This window comes from Merops nubicus, unplaced genomic scaffold, assembly GCF_000691845.1.
Source record: "Merops nubicus isolate BGI_N331 unplaced genomic scaffold, ASM69184v1 scaffold4891, whole genome shotgun sequence".
Classification (NCBI taxonomy): Eukaryota; Metazoa; Chordata; class Aves; order Coraciiformes; family Meropidae; genus Merops; species Merops nubicus.
In genome coordinates this window covers 9,064-28,910 of record NW_008588891.1, presented here as the reverse complement: position 1 = coordinate 28,910, position 19,847 = coordinate 9,064, and the positions used below count along the sequence as shown (strand labels likewise).

The 19,847-nt window shown below is 42.1% G+C and overlaps 1 protein-coding gene across 1 annotated transcript; it reads right to left on the bottom strand.

The window, feature by feature from the left end:
• Positions 1 to 1,017: 1,017 nt before the first annotated feature.
• On the bottom strand, positions 1,018 to 17,570 carry SMCO4 (single-pass membrane protein with coiled-coil domains 4). The gene is made up of 2 exons (XM_008949388.1): positions 17,521 to 17,570; positions 1,018 to 1,830 (listed from the first exon to the last, which is right to left on the bottom strand). The coding sequence occupies exon 2, from the start codon at positions 1,696 to 1,698 to the stop codon at positions 1,519 to 1,521; it is 180 nt and encodes a 59-aa protein (XP_008947636.1). The 5' UTR covers positions 1,699 to 1,830; positions 17,521 to 17,570; the 3' UTR covers positions 1,018 to 1,518.
• Positions 17,571 to 19,847: the final 2,277 nt, after the last annotated feature.

Genomic DNA, 19,847 nt, shown 5'->3' with positions numbered 1-19,847 from the left:
CCAGCTGGAGTAAGCAGCTCTCGGTACCAAAGCACCTGTAAGTGTCAGTCTCAGCGCACACGGGGGCCTGCAGCAGGCTCCCCACTGGTCACTTGGTGGCTAAAAACACTCTTCTAGACATAACACAGTGACCATCTTGTCTGTGTATAGTTTGCTGTGCTTATATCCCAACTGTGCTGCAAGTTTGGGGCAGGGAGACATAACCTAACAACATATCCAAACCTGTCCTTTTATTTTTTTAGCTAATTTTGCATTTCAGAAACATTTTAGTCTGCAGGGCAAGTTTAATTCTACAGGCTAGAGACAGTGGTACCATCCCTCTGCTGAAAGACAGGATGCCATGTAAAGATTTGAGGGGTCTTTGGCACAGAAACATTTCTTGCTATGCTTCAGTGCACTGTAGCATCACATTCTTCCTTGCTTGGCCTGCAGTTAAGCAGCAGTCAAGAATTCTCAGATTCTCTCCCCAAAGTCTTCTGAAGGCTAATGAATACTGAGAGCCTTAATATATTTGGATGAGAAAGGGCTGTAGAATAATATGATCAAAAATTGAAGCATTTTGATCAGAATGTATAGCTTGATTTCCTAAAATAAAACTGCCCCAACTGTGCCCACAGCTTCCTTTAAGCGAGGGGGAAAGGGAGACGTCACAGGACAGCAGCTCACTTCAGCAAATAGAACAGGCACCTAAAGCACACTAATGGTACTCTTCCTTCCCTTGAGAAAAAAAAAATAATTCAAGGGCTGTATCCAAAATCACCTTTTTATTGCCACTTATACAGATTTAGGTATTTAACATTCAGATAAACAACTGTCTGTGTTTCTGTAGTTTGATATTAGTTACTTCACCATAAACTGGTAGAATCTCCAACTTCAGGATCCACTGGAAGGAATCTTACAGAAGTATTCACTTTGTATGTTGGCATCTCACAGCAAAAATAAACTCTTTTTGAGTGAACGATATAGTGCGTAATGAAAAAATTACTACACAATGTAGGCTTTCACAATAAGTCACACTTTTTGCAAAATAATTTGAAGATTCAAGTAAGACTTCTCCCTTTTATTCAAAAAATAAATATATCCTTTCTGAATCAAAGCACTTCATATGACATTAAGTACAAAGAAGAAAAGCACTTCTTTGGAAGTTCTCAAATAGACACACAAGAGCTCATGGGAGCAACATTATCTGTAACAGTGATAAAAGCCGAAAGCTGATTTTTTTACAAATTTATAGCAGAACATGACTTCCTTTTACAATATAAAGCTTCAAACAGATTTAAGAAAAACACCATTTTAAAAGTCTGAAAGGCACATGAACTGGACCATAAAACGTACCGGCACACTCACTAATACGTTTTATGTTACATTCCTAAAGAGAATCTGTGGGACCCTAACCAAGAGAGAGACTGAAAATACCAGGAAGTTCTTTTGTAAAGTACTAAGAGAGTGGCAGAGAGTTCCTTTTGGCTCTTGATAAAATTATTAATACTCCAAAGCTAGAAAGTCTGAAAAGCTGCATCATTCAGTTGTATTTGGACGAGTCGCTACATAAACAAATAGAACAATCAGCAGCACTACAACAGCCAGCGTGGGGAGCACGACGGTGGTGATCTGCTGCCGGGCCTCTTGCATTGCCTGTTTTCTCTCCTTTTTATCTTTGGAGGTCTCTTTTTTGGGTTTTCCTCTCAGCTGCCTCATCCTCCTCTTCAGATCTTTTGTTCGTCTGAAGTGGGGAGTGAAGGGTGTTGAACAGCAGAGCACAGTCCAAGGCCTTTTGAAACAAGGGGCTGAAGAATTCCTTCTCCTTCAAGTGGCTGGCTATGCAAGAAACTGCAAGAGAAGAAAAAAAAATTATTTTGACCAAGATCCATAAATAGCCCAGTTATTAAAAAGTTTTGCAGCTCCCATCTTTTATCCAACAGGCGCCGGTATCTCCGCAGCTGCGTTGAAGGGAAGGGAATCGCAGTGTGCTCGCTCAGCTCATCAGTAATACTTGCCCCGTGGAAGCTATACGGGTTTTTTGTGGTGTCCTACCCTCTGTTACGCCAGAAACAAAGCCCAGCACCATACATTTTATGCTCCAAGGCAAAGAAAATAACACAGCTAAAGACTTAACGAAAATAATATGATTAATCTTCCATCAACACAGAGTACCAGCTGCCCCTCCCTGCCACAGCAGCAGGCTCCCAGCTCGAGGTCTGTGGCTCCCCACAAACCTGCAGAACAAGGATGGGCGCACACACACCCTACCACAAGGAAAAGCCTTAACCCCTTATCATCCACACCACATACATATTGGAATAAGGGGCAGAAATACAGGGAAGAAAGAAATATGGGGAAAGACCTGCCTTAACTTACAGGTCTGGTTCTGCTGCCACAGAACAAAACCTAAATCATAAGGTGACTCAGTGCTGTCACTCTGACCACAGCTGTCATTTTTACAGGGGAAAGATCCCAAGCAATAACCAACCTGCTGACAAATCACTGGTGTAGACAAGCAGTCGTTAATAAAGCAGTTGCTCTGAAGCAGCTACTTGACCAATTTTTTAAAGCAGAACCATCTACGAAGTGAGATTAACAAAACCACCGCGTGATACGAAAGCCTCTCTGAAATATGGACAATTAATAGGTGCTTAAAATTTCCATACTCCAAGGTTTTTTGCCCCTAAGCTGCCTGCTGCTCTGTGATTCACTGATGTAGTGTGAATTGGGTGGCGGGAGGGAGGATGCCAACAGCTGGGCTATATTGCCCCTGCCACATCCCCCAGTCCAGCAGTAGCACAACAGCTGGACACAGGCCATGTGGATCTCAACACCAATTTGGAGGGTAACAACTACCAGTGTCAAGTATCAAGTTGAATTGAAAGTAAACTACAAACTGATGTTTTTCCATCACTCTAACATGCTCAGAATAAAACATATGTAGAAATTAGTGGTTTAATGTAACTGCCTCTATTTCCCTCCTCTTACATCAAAATACGAAGATGGTTTTAGTGTGCTGCTGTACGTGAAGAGCATGGGTCAACAAGCAAAGCTGCATAGCTCACTCAGTTCACTACCAACACGATTTCCTCCTGATGTGCTATCTTTGGTCGATGGTATTGGTTGTCTTATAACTACTTTTTTAAAAACAGCAGTTTTCACTGCAAGTGGGATGCTTTCTGTTGGTGTCACCACTCACCCTTATTTGTCAACCTGACTACAGAAGCAAAACCAAACGAAAAGGCTCACGTACAAGCCAGGAAAACTCACCTATAGGTTATGTGCAGGAATTTTCATCCTTTCTCATAACAGCAGCATCCAGCCAATCAGGTTGGTGAGATACTGCATCACTCAGGGCAAAATAGGGAATAACTCTGCTAACTTGAACTTATTGAAGAGACTAGACTACCAGAGCAATCATGTGGTACTGAAAAACCATCAGCAAATCAATGAGTCGGTATTTCTGTCTTCACGTGGTCCCTCCTGCATTCAAACTGAAAAAAAAAAACAAATCCCAAAACCTCCAAAACCAGATTCAGCTGGATTCACCAATCCTGAATCTCGTGCACGCACCTTTCAAGCATTTGTTTCTTCTGATCATCAGTTTCATAAATTCAACCTGCACTCTGAGGCAAACACTTCACTTGGTTTTGATAAGTCACAAAAGGGAAATTTTGGTGCTGGGATGATTTTCAAAAGAGGAAACAATAAAGTTCAAGTCTTAGAGAGAACCAACTCCTCCTGCAAGCTGGAGCATTAGAAGGAAAATATGTAACAGATTTAGAGACAAGAAGTGGCCAGTTCAGGGAGGTAATTAGGTACTGGATGGCACAACTACACATGACACTGTTCCAGTCTTTTAATCAAATGGGACTACTTCATTTCTAAACTTTCTTTCTTCTCAGCAAATCTTCAACCCTCTCATTGATTCAGGGCACTCTTTGCCCTGCAAAGCCCCACTTTCTGCAAGCAATGGGTTTGTGGTTTGATTTTGTTGTTTACAATTTCTCTAACTCTTGAATTTTCTCTGGGGCAGAAATGTCTGGTTTACCTCTTCCATTTCCATCCGTCCCCTCCTGCTCTAGTCACAAGCTTTATCACCAAACCCTGGAAAAATGACTAAGCAAAATAACATTTTACATTTGCCCATTGGGATAATTAGGCAACTCGAATATTTCAGGCTACAGCATTTTCATGTTGATTTCTGTCTCCATTGTTAGTGTACGTCAGTGGGTTTTGTATCTGGATGACACACAAGACCAAAGAAGTGATAGACAGCAAGAGCCTTGGGGACCTTCTGTGCACCATACCAATGAACAGGAGCTGCCACAAAGCCGATCTCTCTAACAATAAACATATACCTTGCTCCACGCAGCATCACTTGGCTACCCAGACATCTGAAACATCAGGATTTTTCAAGTCTTTTTTGAATTAATATTTCATTCTGAAGCAAAATTATACCAAGTTAATTACTTATGCTAGCTAACATCTGACGGCTTTGGACAGAAAGCACTCCTGCAAATGTCAGCACCACTTGAACTGCAAGTGGATGCTCTCCAGTTTGGGAAGCTGGCATCAATCTCCAAATACGTTTCCAGTAGACTGGGTTACTCAGCTTTGCCGCTGGCAGAGATGGGCTTGCACAGAAACTGTCCCAGAGTTTTCAGGGAGATGAGCCTTAGGGTTCTTCTTAACTGAAGCATAAAATGGAAGCGGTGAATCTCTGGGAGCTGCCGCCATGCTCCTGCTGCCAGCACGAGGCAGTTGCTGCAGGAGACAGCGAGCCCCAGAGGGAAGGGCCAGGACGTCGTACGTGCTGCTGTGCTCGTGGTGGTGCACACCAGCACATAAAACACAGCCCTCGGTTGCCTAAGACAAAGTTCTACCGCCCGTGTCGTGCAAGCGGAGTAAGAGAGCCACAGCTCTCCCCTTCCGCTGCCAAGCCTCTCACTGGCCACTCGTGGACCTCACTGGAAGGCAGATGAATACTGACAAACATGGAAAGGAAGAAGCAGATACATGAAGAACAGTGAATCAGGGCCAGGATTACAAAATCACAGCCTCGTTCCCTGTGGTGTGCAGGGTCCATGAGAACAAATAATCTCACATTACTGAGCTGCGTCCTTCAACCCATAACCACCCTGCTTGTGCATTGGGAAGGCTGAACTCAAGCCAAGAAAGGAAGAAATTAATATACCATTGGGGTGGGTGTCATTAACACTCTAGTTAGCACTGCTCATTTAAAACATCTCAGAGAAAGTTGCTATATAGAAGGGCAACAAGAAAATTATGTCCCACAAGTGCTTCAATATTGTGCAAACTCTAACCTTCATGATCAGGTAACCTCATGCTGCAGAAGAACTGGAAAAACATCTTTTCTCTTCAAGTGGAAGAGTCTCCTTTCTGTTCCCAGTCTGCCCTGAACAGGAGAGGGCTCACTGCCACGGACTGCACGCATCCTCCCAAGCAAAACAAAACATTAAAAAGTTCACGCTACTGAAGACAAACCTAACGACCTAATTCTTCAATGTAATAAAAATTTTCAAATTTAGTAGCCTGGCTTGACATCTAGAGCAATTATATTCCTTCTTACTCATCATCCAAATTTATTTTTATATATAAAAATGCTCTCCATTCTACCTTCTGGGTGAAGTTACTCTGAGCTATCTTTGCAGAGCTAACCTCTGATCCCAAGAGCATACATCAGTGGACTTGCTGATCACTCACACCAAGGCTGAGCCATCTGCCAGCATCTTAAAGCAAGTCAATGACAGTTAAGCAGGGATAATTTTGCACCAGAAGGCCATAGTAAAACTTGTGGGGAACACGTGGCTATTACTGTGAGCCAGGAACAGCAGCTTTGACTCTGGCTGCACCAGCACTTGCCAACTATTGCAATTCTGCATCTCCTTCTACATGCAACACATGCATGAAAGATTTCCTTTATTTGCACTTAGTGTAATTGCATGTCTAGACGTCTGAAGAACTTATTACCACCAACCTTACAACATGAACGTGTTAGCCATCTTCAGCTGAATACTTTTTTCTCTAAATCCAAAGTTACAAGTGTTTGCAAACCAGTTTGGATTAGCTTGGCCGCACCATCCTGCTACTGACATAACATTTCTAGAACAGCAAAACACCTTGAAATTCAAACAAATCACCTGACAAGAATTAATTTTTATCACTTAATTTTTTTTCCCCTAGAGCCACAGATGTTACTGAGACTTTAAAAATAAAACCAAACAACAAACCAGAAGCCAATTGGGACACACTGTATTCAGATTGCCTGCCAGCAGTGTGGGAAAGGGACAGGAGACACCTAAGCAGACAACTCCCTTCAGATTAAAAGTGTTAAAAAGAGTGTTAAAAAGCTCTAAAACCAGTAGTTCCCTATCACCACGACACACCAGTATTGGAGCCAGGAAGAACTAAAATCAACCAGCTTATCAGCTTGTTACTTATTTTTGCTGTTGGACTGAGTACTTCAGGGTACTGCACATGGAGGCTCAAAGAATCATGGAATCACCACAGTTGGAAACGACCTTCACCAACCTCCATCCCAGCATTCCCCTAACCACCAGACCATAGCCTTAAGTGCTACACCTACTTGTGTTTTGAACACCTCCAGGGATGATGACTCCACCACCTCCATGAGCAGCCCATTCCAGTGCCTAACCACTCTCTCAGTGAAGAAATTCTTCCTAATATCCAATTGCATAGAAGAGTCAGAGTCCAAGAGATGGCAAGAGGAGGAGGTGGGGACCCTGGGGGCAAGAGGAAGCCTGGCTATGAGGAAACCACTGCTCTGTACTGAGCAGTTGTTGAAACAGGAGCACTCCCTGGCCTCCTGACAAAGGCCACCATTCCCACCAGTCAAAGAGGATGGTTCCCTGAAGTGCTGGCAAAGCCATGGGCACAGAGCGTCTGCTTGCATGGTCCCACCAGAACAGCCACAGCAGTTCTGGGCAGCCAGAGGGGCTCTCCAGAGTCTCCTATATGTGAGGTCTTAATCCTTCCTTATCTCATGTAACTTCAGCTTCACAGTGGCCAAACTGGTGGCCACTACAGGGAGATGACAGCTCCTGACACAGAAGGAGGAAACTTGACATGCTATCCCAGCCAGCATGGGGAGCCCAGGACCAACAAGTTGGCTGAAGTAGTAACATTCTTAATTCTACCCTAAATTAAAGTAGGGTTTAAGCAACAGATATGCATTATTTCCTATCTTTGAAACGATGTAAATGTTTGATTTGTTTCGATTGTTTTTTAATAAATGATTGAGTTGCATGTAATACTGTTACATGAACCCTGGGTACTACTTAATAAAGGACAAGACTTGTATTAGGCTACAAATTTGTATTGAAATACAAATTTACTTTTTTTTATTACACTAGAACTAATTTTACCTCAAGGTGAAATACCACGTTTTGGAGAGGGAATTTTCTTTCCTGCAACTCTTAAGGTCTGGCCATTGCTAGAGTAGCATCAGCAAAGTCACCAATTTCTAAGGTGATCTGGCCAGGTTAGAAATGCAGTTAAATGGGAATTCAAAAAAATATTTCAGTAGGCGCTTGGGACATCTTCACAAACAGGAAAACTTGTGCACAGAGCTCTAGATGTGGTCTGCAGCAAGCTCAGTTCTGCATGCAGCCTTTCAATCCATCCAGGTCCAACTCTGTCCTTTGTTTTTTTCCTTGTGTTTCAGTTTTGGCCTGTATAAGAGAAAGAAGAGCAATCCCTACATCTTCTCTGAAGAACCCCTTCATCCCTTCATGTGGCTGTTACCTGGGTAGGATCTGCAGGAGCTCACCCAGATCTTACACAGAGACAGAAGCTAAACCTGCTCCTCCCTGTGTTTGTGTCAACACATTAGGCAACTAACGCCTTACAAACCTGGCTCTGAGGAGAGGGATTTTTAGGAAAAACAAAGCCTGACAGTAACAGTTTTTATGCAACTGCAGTAGTGATTGTCCAGCACTATTTCCATCAGATTCAAGCACAATTATTACACTCCAGTTTAAACACTACATGTAAAATGATAGTTTAAAAACTCTTCATTATTTGACAGGCTCTAAAGGAGCAAAATGTTCTGTGTAATCACTTGTGTGGGTGACAAAGATGGATAGAGCAGAGATTTTTGCCAATTTGACTAAGTGAGCTGAACCCTAAAGAGCCAGCGTGCCCAGAGGATTAACAAAACACTTTAATCCCAGCCACATCCTCTCTCCCCCCAAACCTCCCCAGCCAACCCACTTTCAGCAACACACAAGCGGCTCCACAACCAAGCAAAATATTTCAGTTGCAGGACAGTTCCTTTTGGTACCCAAACACAGCTCTGCACCACTAACCAGGGGAAATAATTATCAAGTGTTTAAAAACAAAACTTTTAATTTGTACAAGCCATCACCCTAAGGAAACAAGAGCAACTAAAGTGAGCAGGGGCTCTGCAGGAACAGCCACACAAACAACTGGCTTCTGCACCATCAAATGCTCTGGATCACCCAGCTGGCTACTTTCAAACAGAAGCTGCACAGCAGGATTGATGTACAGCTGAACATAATGCTTGAAATGCTAAATATGAGACCTTCTGTTTCAGTGACACTATTTGTCATGATTTCAGTGTGCTAAAAATGAAGAAAAGCATTAAGAGAAAATTTTCTGCTCTGTGAAAAATGGATTTTCATGTTACAGCATGAGGCTAATTCTTAATATCATAAAAATTTACCTCAATTTGACTGCAGCAAGGAATTATGATTAGCAAGTCAAAACAATCCTGTTTGCAAGGCTAAAAGCTTTTAATTACACGCACAACAATATGGAACTATTAAGATGCCGTCTGAAGTGGGTTTAACATTATTTTATAGTGATGAGTGTCGGCCTTTTTTCCAAATTACAGACCTAGATCTGAATTGACCCATCATTATTGCAACACCACATTTACTGTAAATGCAGCTTTGAGAGTCTCTAAACTACTCACAGCATTCAGAAAATGAAAGGGAGCCTTGAATGCTGCCAGAAAGTCAGAGAGAGCAAGGCCGCCAAAGCAGAAAGCTATTTCAATACGATTTTCACAACTCTGAGGACTTGGGTATAACGAGTCGTCTGTGCTAGAAACAAACGGCCACGCATCTCGGCATCTGGGACAGCCCTGCTGAGCACACAGGAGGTGATGGTATTTCTGGCTCATACAGGGCTCAGGGCAATGCTATCTGCCCCGAATGCAGCAAAGACACAGAAGAGAATTAAATTTAAAAAAAAAAAAAAAATTAAAAGGCAAGTCCTTTTGCTCCATGAACTGGTGGCTAAGTAACTAGTATTCTTCTTTGTATATGAAGAACCAGCATCAAGACAACTTTTGCAACGGGAACTGCAATGAAGAAATACAATTAATGTTTACTGAGAACCCAAGAAAAACAAACACATAATTTCTGTCACTGCATGAATTCAGTTCCTAGGGGAGGCTGTAAAAGAGGAGCCTGCCAGTCTCCATCTACACAACTACAGATGATCTTGTGCATAGATGCAGTAAACCACAGTACCTAGCATATGACTTGATATTATGTGTTTGCTCAGCTGTTTTCTTAAAAAGTAATTTTCTCAGCTGTTCCTGACAAGACTCCTTTGGATACAAAACATTTGTCTTTCCAGTGTATTTATGGAAATTCAGTCAGTTTCTAAATAGCAATGATAAATAAATAAACAAAAAGAAACAGAAAGAAGTCACTGGTGTCAGAGCTCCTCAAAATTCACATGCCGCTCTCCCAGATCAACTCCAAGCATTTGGCATCTGCAAGAAGGTGCAGCAATGGGAATCTGGTGTGAAAATAACACTGCTGTTTTCCACTTCGGCTGCATCAGGGTCACAAGCCCACCGAGGCCGGGACTGTCACTACTAACTCACACCACAAGCTGAACTGTCAGCAGGGGCTAGCGGCACTCACCCTCCAAGCTGATGATGAGCTACATGGGAAACACTTCTACAATGCAGCATTTGGTCTGGTCATTACTCCTCCCGTTCAAACTACTGGGTTCCCAACACGGTCGCTCTGTGAGACAGCATCTCTGTGAAAGTGTTTGAAACAGATCCGTGAGACACCCACCAGGCAGAACGCCAGCAAGCCCAAGCCTGGTGTTACAGTTCTGCAATGCAAACAGGAGAGTTGAGGCGCTGTTGCTGCTTTTCATTATAATTCTACTGTCATTAAAATTTTGGCACTGAAAATTCAGTCCAGGCTAAACCTTGGCAGGCAAAAAAAAAAAAAAAAAAAATCCACGCCCCCAGCAGAATGGATTGTTAAATGTGAAAAACACAAAAAAAATGCAAATGGAAGGGATGAGCCTGGGGCAGCAGGGGTGTGTACGTGTGTGTGCACCGGAGAGGGCAGCCATGGAGTGACTGACAGATGAGAAACACTGAGAACAGCTCCCAGGATACCAAGGCAACACCTAGAAACAACATGTGTACTTCCTGACCGTAACACAATCTGTGTGTGCTGGACTTCAACTATTCGTGAAACAGTTTGTTTTTTTCAGAAGACACAAAGGGAAGTCTCTCTCTTCTAGGTGAAATCAGAGAACAATCTCTAGGAGAAAGCAAGACAGATGTGTACCTGGACTCCTGAAACCCTTCTGAGATAGTCCTGCAGGGGAATATGGACAGCATGGCACTGATAGTGGCACCCACCATTTTATTTTATTAAGTAACTTGGAAGCTTTCAGAAATCTAAAACAAGCTGGATGCAATGTCAGAGCATGCTGAATGAGGGGTTCAGATCTCAAACTAACCCCCTTCTCAGCTTGTCTGGAGTTGTGCTTTTCCAAGCTTTTCTTGGCACAGATGGATTTCTAGTGGGGGGCTGAGGAAAGACTGTGGGACCATTCCTGCCTCTCCCTGCTTGTACATGTGCCTGGGGAACACTGCATGACACTGGAGAGGAACTAAATCACACAAAAATCAACCCAAAAACAACCATTGAAGCAGTCGCCTGTGTTACTCCCTTCCTTCCTTGTTTTCCAAGCAGAGCAGGTATTTTAGAGCTTATGCAGTACTGCCACTTGGCAGATTTCATTCCTCTCTGTTACCTTCTACGTGGTTCTTGGTTTATCCAGGTAATCAAGTTATCAATGAGTGAAATAAAAACCTCCACCTTACCATGGAACAGCACCACAGGTTTAGACTAGAGCTCTTCCTCCCACAGCCAGAAATCTGCACCTTTCCCAAATTCCTCTCAAATTACATAAAAGTTCTCAACATCAGTGTGACAACAATGCAATCAGGACACCTTTTTTTTTTGAGGGGAAGGGAGATAAGAACCAAGACTTGCAACACAGGATGGGTGGGGAATTTTTTCTTCCTATCACTGGTCTCATTAAACTCTCGTTCTGTCTACTCCCCAGCTTAAACCTGTAGTCTTATTACACTGCACTAACCAATCCCACATTATAATACAGCAGCAGGCTTTTCTGCCATGATTGATAGACTCTGTTTGCAATTATTTAAGAAGGCACATAATTACACACAGCTGGATTAGGCTGATCAAATCCCTGCTAACGTCTGTCAATATACACATAATAAGACAGTGCTACATTAATGTAAACTAATTTAAATGCAGAAAGTTTAATTAAGACTTAATAAAATTACAGAGACAGAAAGCAGAAAGTTTTGCACAGTCTAGCCAGAGGGAGTTTGCCAGCAAAGGCACCCGCTGAACACAAGCTTGGTTTGCCTCATCAGTCCTGCAACACTGGTTCCTGCACCACCTATTTATGTATTCCTGTTTACAGTCCTACTGCCAGGACTTTCCACCAGCTCAAAAACTCAGAAGTAAAAGCAAATGCTATGGAGCTGTGTGTGTAGCAAGTCCACTACAAGTAAGCCCAGGCAGTCAGAGAAGGATGTCTCAGGAACTCCGCTATAACATTCAGCAAACAGCTATTTGGTGAGAATCAGAGTTCAACCACGTTAACACACAAATGACTTTCTTCAAAAGCACTCACCAAGTGCTCCATGCTTCTCTACGTTAAAAGTAGGACCTCAGATCTCAAACAGGGCAATTAGCTGCTCCCCAAAGCATCGATTTTCCCACACAACGATTTCCTGGTATGTTCCCTGCCAAATTAAATCAATCTGAGTATCTCATTAAAAAAAAAAACATGGCAGATTTTGATTCATTTTTAATGGTCTCTCTGCCAGCTGAGCCCGCTGCTCTGAACTGGTTTACTTGACAATTTGTTAGCTGTTCTGCTCAGCCACCTCTCTGCAGAGGCCCGACAGCATTTCAAGAATTTTAGAAAATGCTGAACGACATGCAGGATTCTCCCCACAGCCTTATCCAAAAAGGCAGAAAAATTTCCGAAGGAGTCCATTTCCCCAACGTGAACATCTCCTGCAGAATTAGTTTTTGTCATCTGGGGGAAGAGGAAAAGAGAAACAAAGGAGAAATAAAAGTGCTAGAAAAGATTACAGTACAACTCCCCGGAAAATATATTAAATTTCAATACTGACCAAAAAATTAAGCTCTCCTCTGCTCGACCACATACCTCCAAAGCTCTTGGCCAACCTCACCAAGCTAGAGACTAATCGCTTTTAGATAACCTTTTCTGAATGAGTCTATCACTTATTCTAGTTTATGTTCTGTTTCCTTTGGCAGCACAGCTATTTAAGTCACCCTTCTAAGCCAGAGCCTCTGGTAATTCTTCTTTGCTGCTCCACTGCAATTCTTCAAAGCATCATAAAGGCAAATTTAATAAGCACCTCAATTTGGATTGCTTTCTATATATAATACTGCAAACACCTGCTGCTGCTGAGATCTAAGCAGGTATCCTTCTTACTTTGTATAGATTAATTCAGATTAATCTTAATAACTTCATATTTTAGAGCAATTTCAAGAAACATTGCTCCAAGCTGTTGGGTGGGTTGGCTGGGGGTTTTGTCTTTGGGTTTTTGTTGTTGTTGTTTTCCTGGCAGGGTGGGTGGGGGTGATTTTGTGGTGCAGTTGGCACTCCTCCCACCTTCCATTTTTACTAAGATGCTGCTGACCAGATCTTAAAAATAGGGCTCATTCACACCATCACATTCGATAGTACATCTTTGGGTGTATTCAGTAGATTCTTCTTGTCAATGTACCAGGAGGCACTCAACAATCAAAGCATTTCAAGTTGTACCCTAAACCTTTAACAGTGGAAGTCAAGCCAGCGCTGGGGCCCATGGATGATTTGGGAACCATGAGCTTGCAGGGAACGGGTGTTGAAAGGTGCCTGCCCATGATCAGTAAATACAGGGTTTGTATCACATATTAGGTGACTTTCTCTCAAAATGGGGATATATTAGTTTTTAAAGCTAAAAGGCTGAGAGACCTGGGACTGTTGCACTTGGAGAAGAGAAGGCTGAGAGGGGATCTCACCAATGTTTATAAATATCTAAAGTGTGAGTGTCAAGAGGATGGAGCTAGTCTCCTTTCAGTGGTACCCAGCAACAGGGCAAGGAGCAAAGGGCACAAACCAGAACGCAGGAAGTTCCACCTCAATGTAAAGAAAAACTTTTCTACTGTGAGGGTGACAAAGCCCTGGAACAGTCTGTGATACATCTTATCGAAGTGCCTGTGAAAACCAGGTGACACCTAAGGCTGCACAGTACAGAAGTAAAGTCCTACATCTGACCTTTCAGAGGGGCTGAGGAATCATGTCTTTAGGCATCTCTTCAGAGTCTGTCTTCCACAGCTTACAGACAGAATATCAACGGCTGCACTCTGGGCTGTGGACATCCTGGTATCTACAACATCAACACAAACCACTCTTGCCGGTATTTCATTTAACAAGATCACAGACAGGAAGTTGAATGTGGTGGGGAGAAAGGAGGAAAAAAAAAACACTGAGATGCAGTGCAAAGTAGGTGAGTGAGATAATGAAGCCCAGCCAGAAAGAGCAGGAAAGGCCCATTAGGGTGCAAAAGAAGAAGCGAAAAAAAAGGGAAGATAAATCAAGAGCATTGAAGAAAAGCTGCATGGAAGTGAAATAAAGACTGAAAGAAATGGATGGAAGAGACAATCCATCAGAGAACACAGACATCAGTTACTGGTCTCACCTCTGCACTGTGTTTATTTACTCTTAGTGGCTGGCAAGCAAGGTTTGTAATTCTCATCTATCTCCTACCTGTCTATTTAGGTGTGATACAGCACACTCCTCCACAACTGGCCAGAAGATCAGATTCATGGGAGGCTTCACAGGACGTTCTGAGGGCAATTTCATCTCAAGAGTGATTCTATGCTTCTAACTCCTACTCTAGAGGGATGCTGTGCTATTTGCCTCTCTGTGGTATTCAATACAAACTTTATCAGGGGTAGGATTTTAAGTGATGCCATTAAAAACACACATCGTTCTCACCAAAAGGAAGTTTCATTGCTGTTTTAATTTACTCCAATCTTGCCAATACTGTTAACTTCATGAGAAAAGCATGTTTATAAATGTGTAAAACAAGGTTTTCAAACCTGTTTTTAACTGCATTTGTTGAAAAATCAAGCAAATGGAAAGGCTCAGAGACAAAGGAAAAAGTCATTGTAAGGTACTATGTCCTCCTCCTTTTACTTGTATATCAACAACAAAAGCTCAGTACAGTCATTATGTTGAGAATCTATAGATTTTTAACTTTTCTTAACATGAGAGAGATGATGTCCTGGTTTGGGGTAGAACAGAACTAATTCCATTCAGTGATTTCACTTTTCAGCTAAAGCTCTTCTAACTAAGTGCACTTTCTGAAGTTAGCAGCATAGTTTTGCAGACAGTGTCTGCTTCTACCAGTGATAATGCTCCACGTTTACAGTTATCACCAAGTATTGGTGTGCAGACTAAGGTCACTACTAAATCTTATGTACCACATGGAGCGGGGCAGGAAGTAAAAGCCGCACCTGCGGGGAGGAGCGGACAGGACAGGTGACCCTAAAGCAACCAGTGGGGTATTTCATCCCAAAGCCATCATATTCAGTATAAAACTGAAGGATCAGAGGGTCAAGTCCCTTTTCTCTTTTGTTCCCTCTTCAATGCCTGTCATCCGAGGAGGACTCTGTCCATTCTCCCTTTGATCCCATGTGTTCCTGAACCGAGTTCCAGAACCCAGCTGCTGTACCCAGTGGCCACCTGTGGCTGAGCCCAGCCTGGGACTTTTCCCCAGGGGCTGCTCCCCAGCCAGGGGTGACGGTGACATATTGCCATCAGGGAGGGGTTGGGATCCATACTGGTCTTGTATATAATTGTATATATTCCGTTTTATTAGTATTATTTTCATTAAAGCTGTTTTACTTTTCTGATCTAGAAGTCTCTCTCCCTTCTTCCCTTTCTCTTCCCCTTTCCGGGGAGACAGATTAACAGCGAGCGTCTGTTGCAGGTCTGGGGGCAGCCCTGACCCTAAACCATGACAGATGATGGCACAGATTTCCTCATAAAATAAATGAGGCACAGGGACCCTGGATGTCATTTAAGAAGAGGAGATGCCATACATTTTTTCAACCCTTAGCTACAGCTTCCAAATTACTGTCCCAAAACATCTGTAACCTTCGTCCTCTTCCACTATTAGTTCTTACCACGTGGGCAAGTTTTGAGACAGCTGTATCGAGTAAATCAGCTATAAATAGACATGCTATAGATACAGAAGCTGATAGCTAATTGTGATGTTTAGTCTTTGATAGCTAATCATGATGTTTAGTCTTTCAGGCAAATAGGACAACTTAAACTGGCAAACATTGCTCTATCTACCCATCCATAAATTAGGAGTGACAATAGCAGATTATTACTCATTCACTCAGAGCATTTGTTTGGCCCTGAGAGAACTGGCTTTATTCCAAGAGCTGGCAAACACTGGTTAATATACATGTAAATGTTTTATTTCTCTCAGAGTAGGCAATTTCACAAAATGAAATACCGAATTAAAGATGACCTTAGTTTTTCTGTTGATGTCTGTCTGTGATGCAGTGCTGCTGAAAGCCTTTGCAAGTTTTTTCACACCAAGTGAACAGGGAAAAAGCCACCTCCTCTTCTGAGAGTGAGACAATTGCACTGTGGAAACACAAAAGCTTTTATATAAATATTAATCATCAAAGTTGTCCAGGAGTTAAGTGGATGGAGACTAGCTTATATAAGGCTGCAGTACTGACTTGGTAACAGTGAGATGTACCAGAACGTTTCTGCAAACACTGCTCTGAACAGGCCATTCCTCAATACAAGAGCTGTGGTGCCAGAAGCAGATTCAGCAACCCCAGTATTTAATCTGAAGGTACTATAAAATAGAACTCCACCTCAGAACCTGAATGTTCTAAACAAACCCAAGTGTAATGCACTAACATTCTTGAGAATGGGCTCTCCCAAAACCAAGAGAATCAATGATTCTGTGCATTTGGAGGCAAGGACAGTACACATCACCTCCAGCAGGACTCTGAGAACCACGTTCTTCCTACAAAGGGCTAGAGGTATCACAGATACCTAGATGTACTTACTCTTCCTACGATACAGGTCATCTACCATACTGTACCATACATCTTCTCTCATTTTCCTTGAGGGCACACTAAAATTCCAATCCACTAGAGATGCGAGCAACAGGTCAAAATTGTTCATAAACCTCTAGGCAGAAATGACACAATATTCATATATTTAAGAATTGCAAGTTTAAGATTAAATGCAAAATATAAAAAACCCCAACTGCCAGGACAGCTGCAGTCACAACACACCTCCTTCAAGTGAGCGGAGAGATGGAAGCTGAACAAACCCTGATGGGAAGCCACAATTACCAACAGAAGACACCCTCTAAAGACACAGCCTTATGCACACATTGCAAGAGTTGATGAGATGTTCAGTGCCCATCTGGCAGCGTGTTTCAGTTGCTACTATGGTGCACCACAGTCAGGTCTCTCCGTGGACATGAACATCTACGGATATGGGACAGCAGATCTGTATTTTGTGGAGATAAATACATCAGCCTGCTGGCATTAGAATTGCTTTTCCTCACATTCTGCATCTTAACAGGAAAACTTTCAGACTTTACAGGCTATTACATTAACTAAACAGACTGGATTTTTTTTTTTCATGTTCAGTTCCCAAAATCATATGGATTTTCTCTTTTTAAACTGCAGAAAAAATAACAGAGATGCTTACTGCTGGAGCAAGCACACTGTCTGGTACTTGACAAATACTTGGCTTTGAACCTTGAACCTAATGCTGCGTTTTTAAGCACTGCTTTCACAGAAAGCCTCCCTCCCTCCTCTTGTATGCTACTGCTTACACGACACTTCGTAAGATCGCACAAGGAAATCTGCTGAATGGAAGGGCGACACAACAGAGCAAGCCTGTGCCAGGTTCAGCACTGAAGAGGATTTTAAAATTTATTACAGGGTATCACTTCCACTCTCAGTGTGATACGTGGCTGAAATAAATACACGTGCCCAGCAGAACTGCAAGAGCAGGTGCCTCTATGAAAGGCGACGGCACGATTAGCAGAGAAGCCACCAGTCAGACATCCCTGACTGCTAGGCTGGGCAGACTCTAACTCGCCTCGAAAGCAGACAGCTAATCTGATTTCTTAATGAGCTTCTCTCAGTTTCACTGGGCTTATGCATACTGCTTGTAGGATTTGGAAAGAGATTTTCCCCCAAATAGCACATACTGCTCTCATCCAGCATTCTGTTATCATCTTGGCTTATGCCTATATTAAGTACCAGAGGGAAAGCCAGAAGTTACATGATCAGTCACTAAGAGGTTAATCATTAAGCTCCAGCTATGCCAGGGCAGTAACAATGCTGACCTCTTGTATAAATTTAGCTGATAGAGGTAATATTGATTTTCCTAAAGAGGTTTCATCACTTAAATCTGAATTCATGATTTCTTTCAAGAGTACGAAGTTAAAAATTAACCCAAATCTACTACCCAAACAGGAATTTTTTTTTCTACCCAAACAGAAACCAACAATTTAAACTGCTGACAATATGACAGAACTCCCTCCCTTTCATTGTTCTCTCCCCTTGGAGAGAAACTGAACTTCACAGGACTTCAAACCTCAGAGTTAAAAAACAAAACAAAACAAACTTAAAAAAAAAGTTTGTCTTTACTCTGCAAGCTTTTAATCCAGCACTGAAAATCTATTGCCTATTATGTCCTAACTACTTTTATATACATTGGTCTTAACACTTTCATAGAAAGGAGTTTCTTTAGTGCACAAGTGAAAAACTTCCATGTGATGAAGGGAAGGAGAATGTTTGCAGCCCAGTCAGTGCAAAGACACGTTTTTGGATATGTTACATGACGCAGAGTCTTCCTGCCGTATTTTCTGCTTTCCAAGTCTGATCTTCCTGTATTAGATTTTAAAAAGATACCAGAATCAACCAGTTGGCTATTAGAAGCTGTAACATTAAACAGAAGAATTACTTCTTTACTTCCTTCAAGTATAAGGATCATCCATAAAAGCAAAGTGATCTGAATTTCCAATTTCCCACAGGTACTCTAAAATATTTACTGAACCATGGCAACTATGGCCATGACAAGTGGAATGTCTTTGGGACTGGGAGTTTCCTAACCTTCTGAAGTTACTTTTTTCACTCACTCACATCTAGGAGAATGCAAAACTTACGTAGATAAGGTCTAAAAAAAAGGGATGAAGAGTAAGGAGACTGAGTTAATCAAGAAATAAAAATAATCACATAAAACCCACAAACAACTACATATCTTTTACAAGAAATTTCTTACTCCCCTATTTTGAAAGTTTTGCCTTTCACAGTTAAGCAGTTTCCCCAATGAAGCCATCACTGACTGCTTTCATTTTGAATTTTTATGTGAACAAGCACTGGAATATGAAATGGAAAGCCAAAAAAGGATTTTAAACCACAGGATATATACATCCCCAAACTGTGCACATATCTCTTTAGAGAGCAGGGAAGAAGGAAAAAAAAAAAAAAAAAAAAACACACCACAAATTGGACATGAAAAAGAAAGAAAGGTAGACAGAATGTGGAACCTAGAAGGCTTTTTGCCTTTTTGCCTTGCATTTTGCTTAAAGTCCCCAATGTCTTAAGAATTTATTAAAAGATCATGTCAGAGCACCTGAGTTTCAGAGAATTCCTTCAGAGATGACTCCTGTTGCCACAGTTTGTCCTGGAATATTTTACTCTGGCTGTTGGCCAAACCTTTGCTATGCTGATGCCAAATAAATGATACCCAATTTCAACAACAGATGCTGTTCTGTTGAAACATAATTGATACGTTTATATTCAGGGCTCCCTGGAATTCTGTAACAGCAACACTTTATTCACAAGAAATACAAGTGACAGCAGAATTCAAAGAGACTTGCACACAGCTGATACCACTACACTGCTGGAGCTGTGAGTCTGGAGGGAAGAGATCACCAACTATCCAGGGTGGTCAGGAACAGCAAGACCACAAATCTTCCAGGGCAACAAAAAATATGGATAGCCCAGCAGTAAAGTTAACTGGCTCAGCCAGAAACCAGCTTGCTCAGAGGAACAGGAAACCTGAAAGTTTTCAACACAAGTCACATATCCCTTTCCCGTGGAGCTTGCAGCTGCGTAGGAGATGGAAGTCATAGAAACGCCACAGCACTGAAGTAACAGATATGTCCATAATCTCCTTCTCTTTTTTACTTTCTTGGTTTCCTAGGCAGGGAACAGATTAGCAACCTTTAAAAATATATTTAGCAAAGGTATGTTCCAAAGAAAACATTATATACCTCCTCCTTGCCTGCTCACTCTCCTGTAGATAACTTGAAATGAAGTTTCATAAATAGTATTTATTTTGGAAGGCAACTATATCCTTCCTCAAGCTTAATAAACCTTCAGCATCTACTGTAATTCTTACGGGGGGGGGGGGGG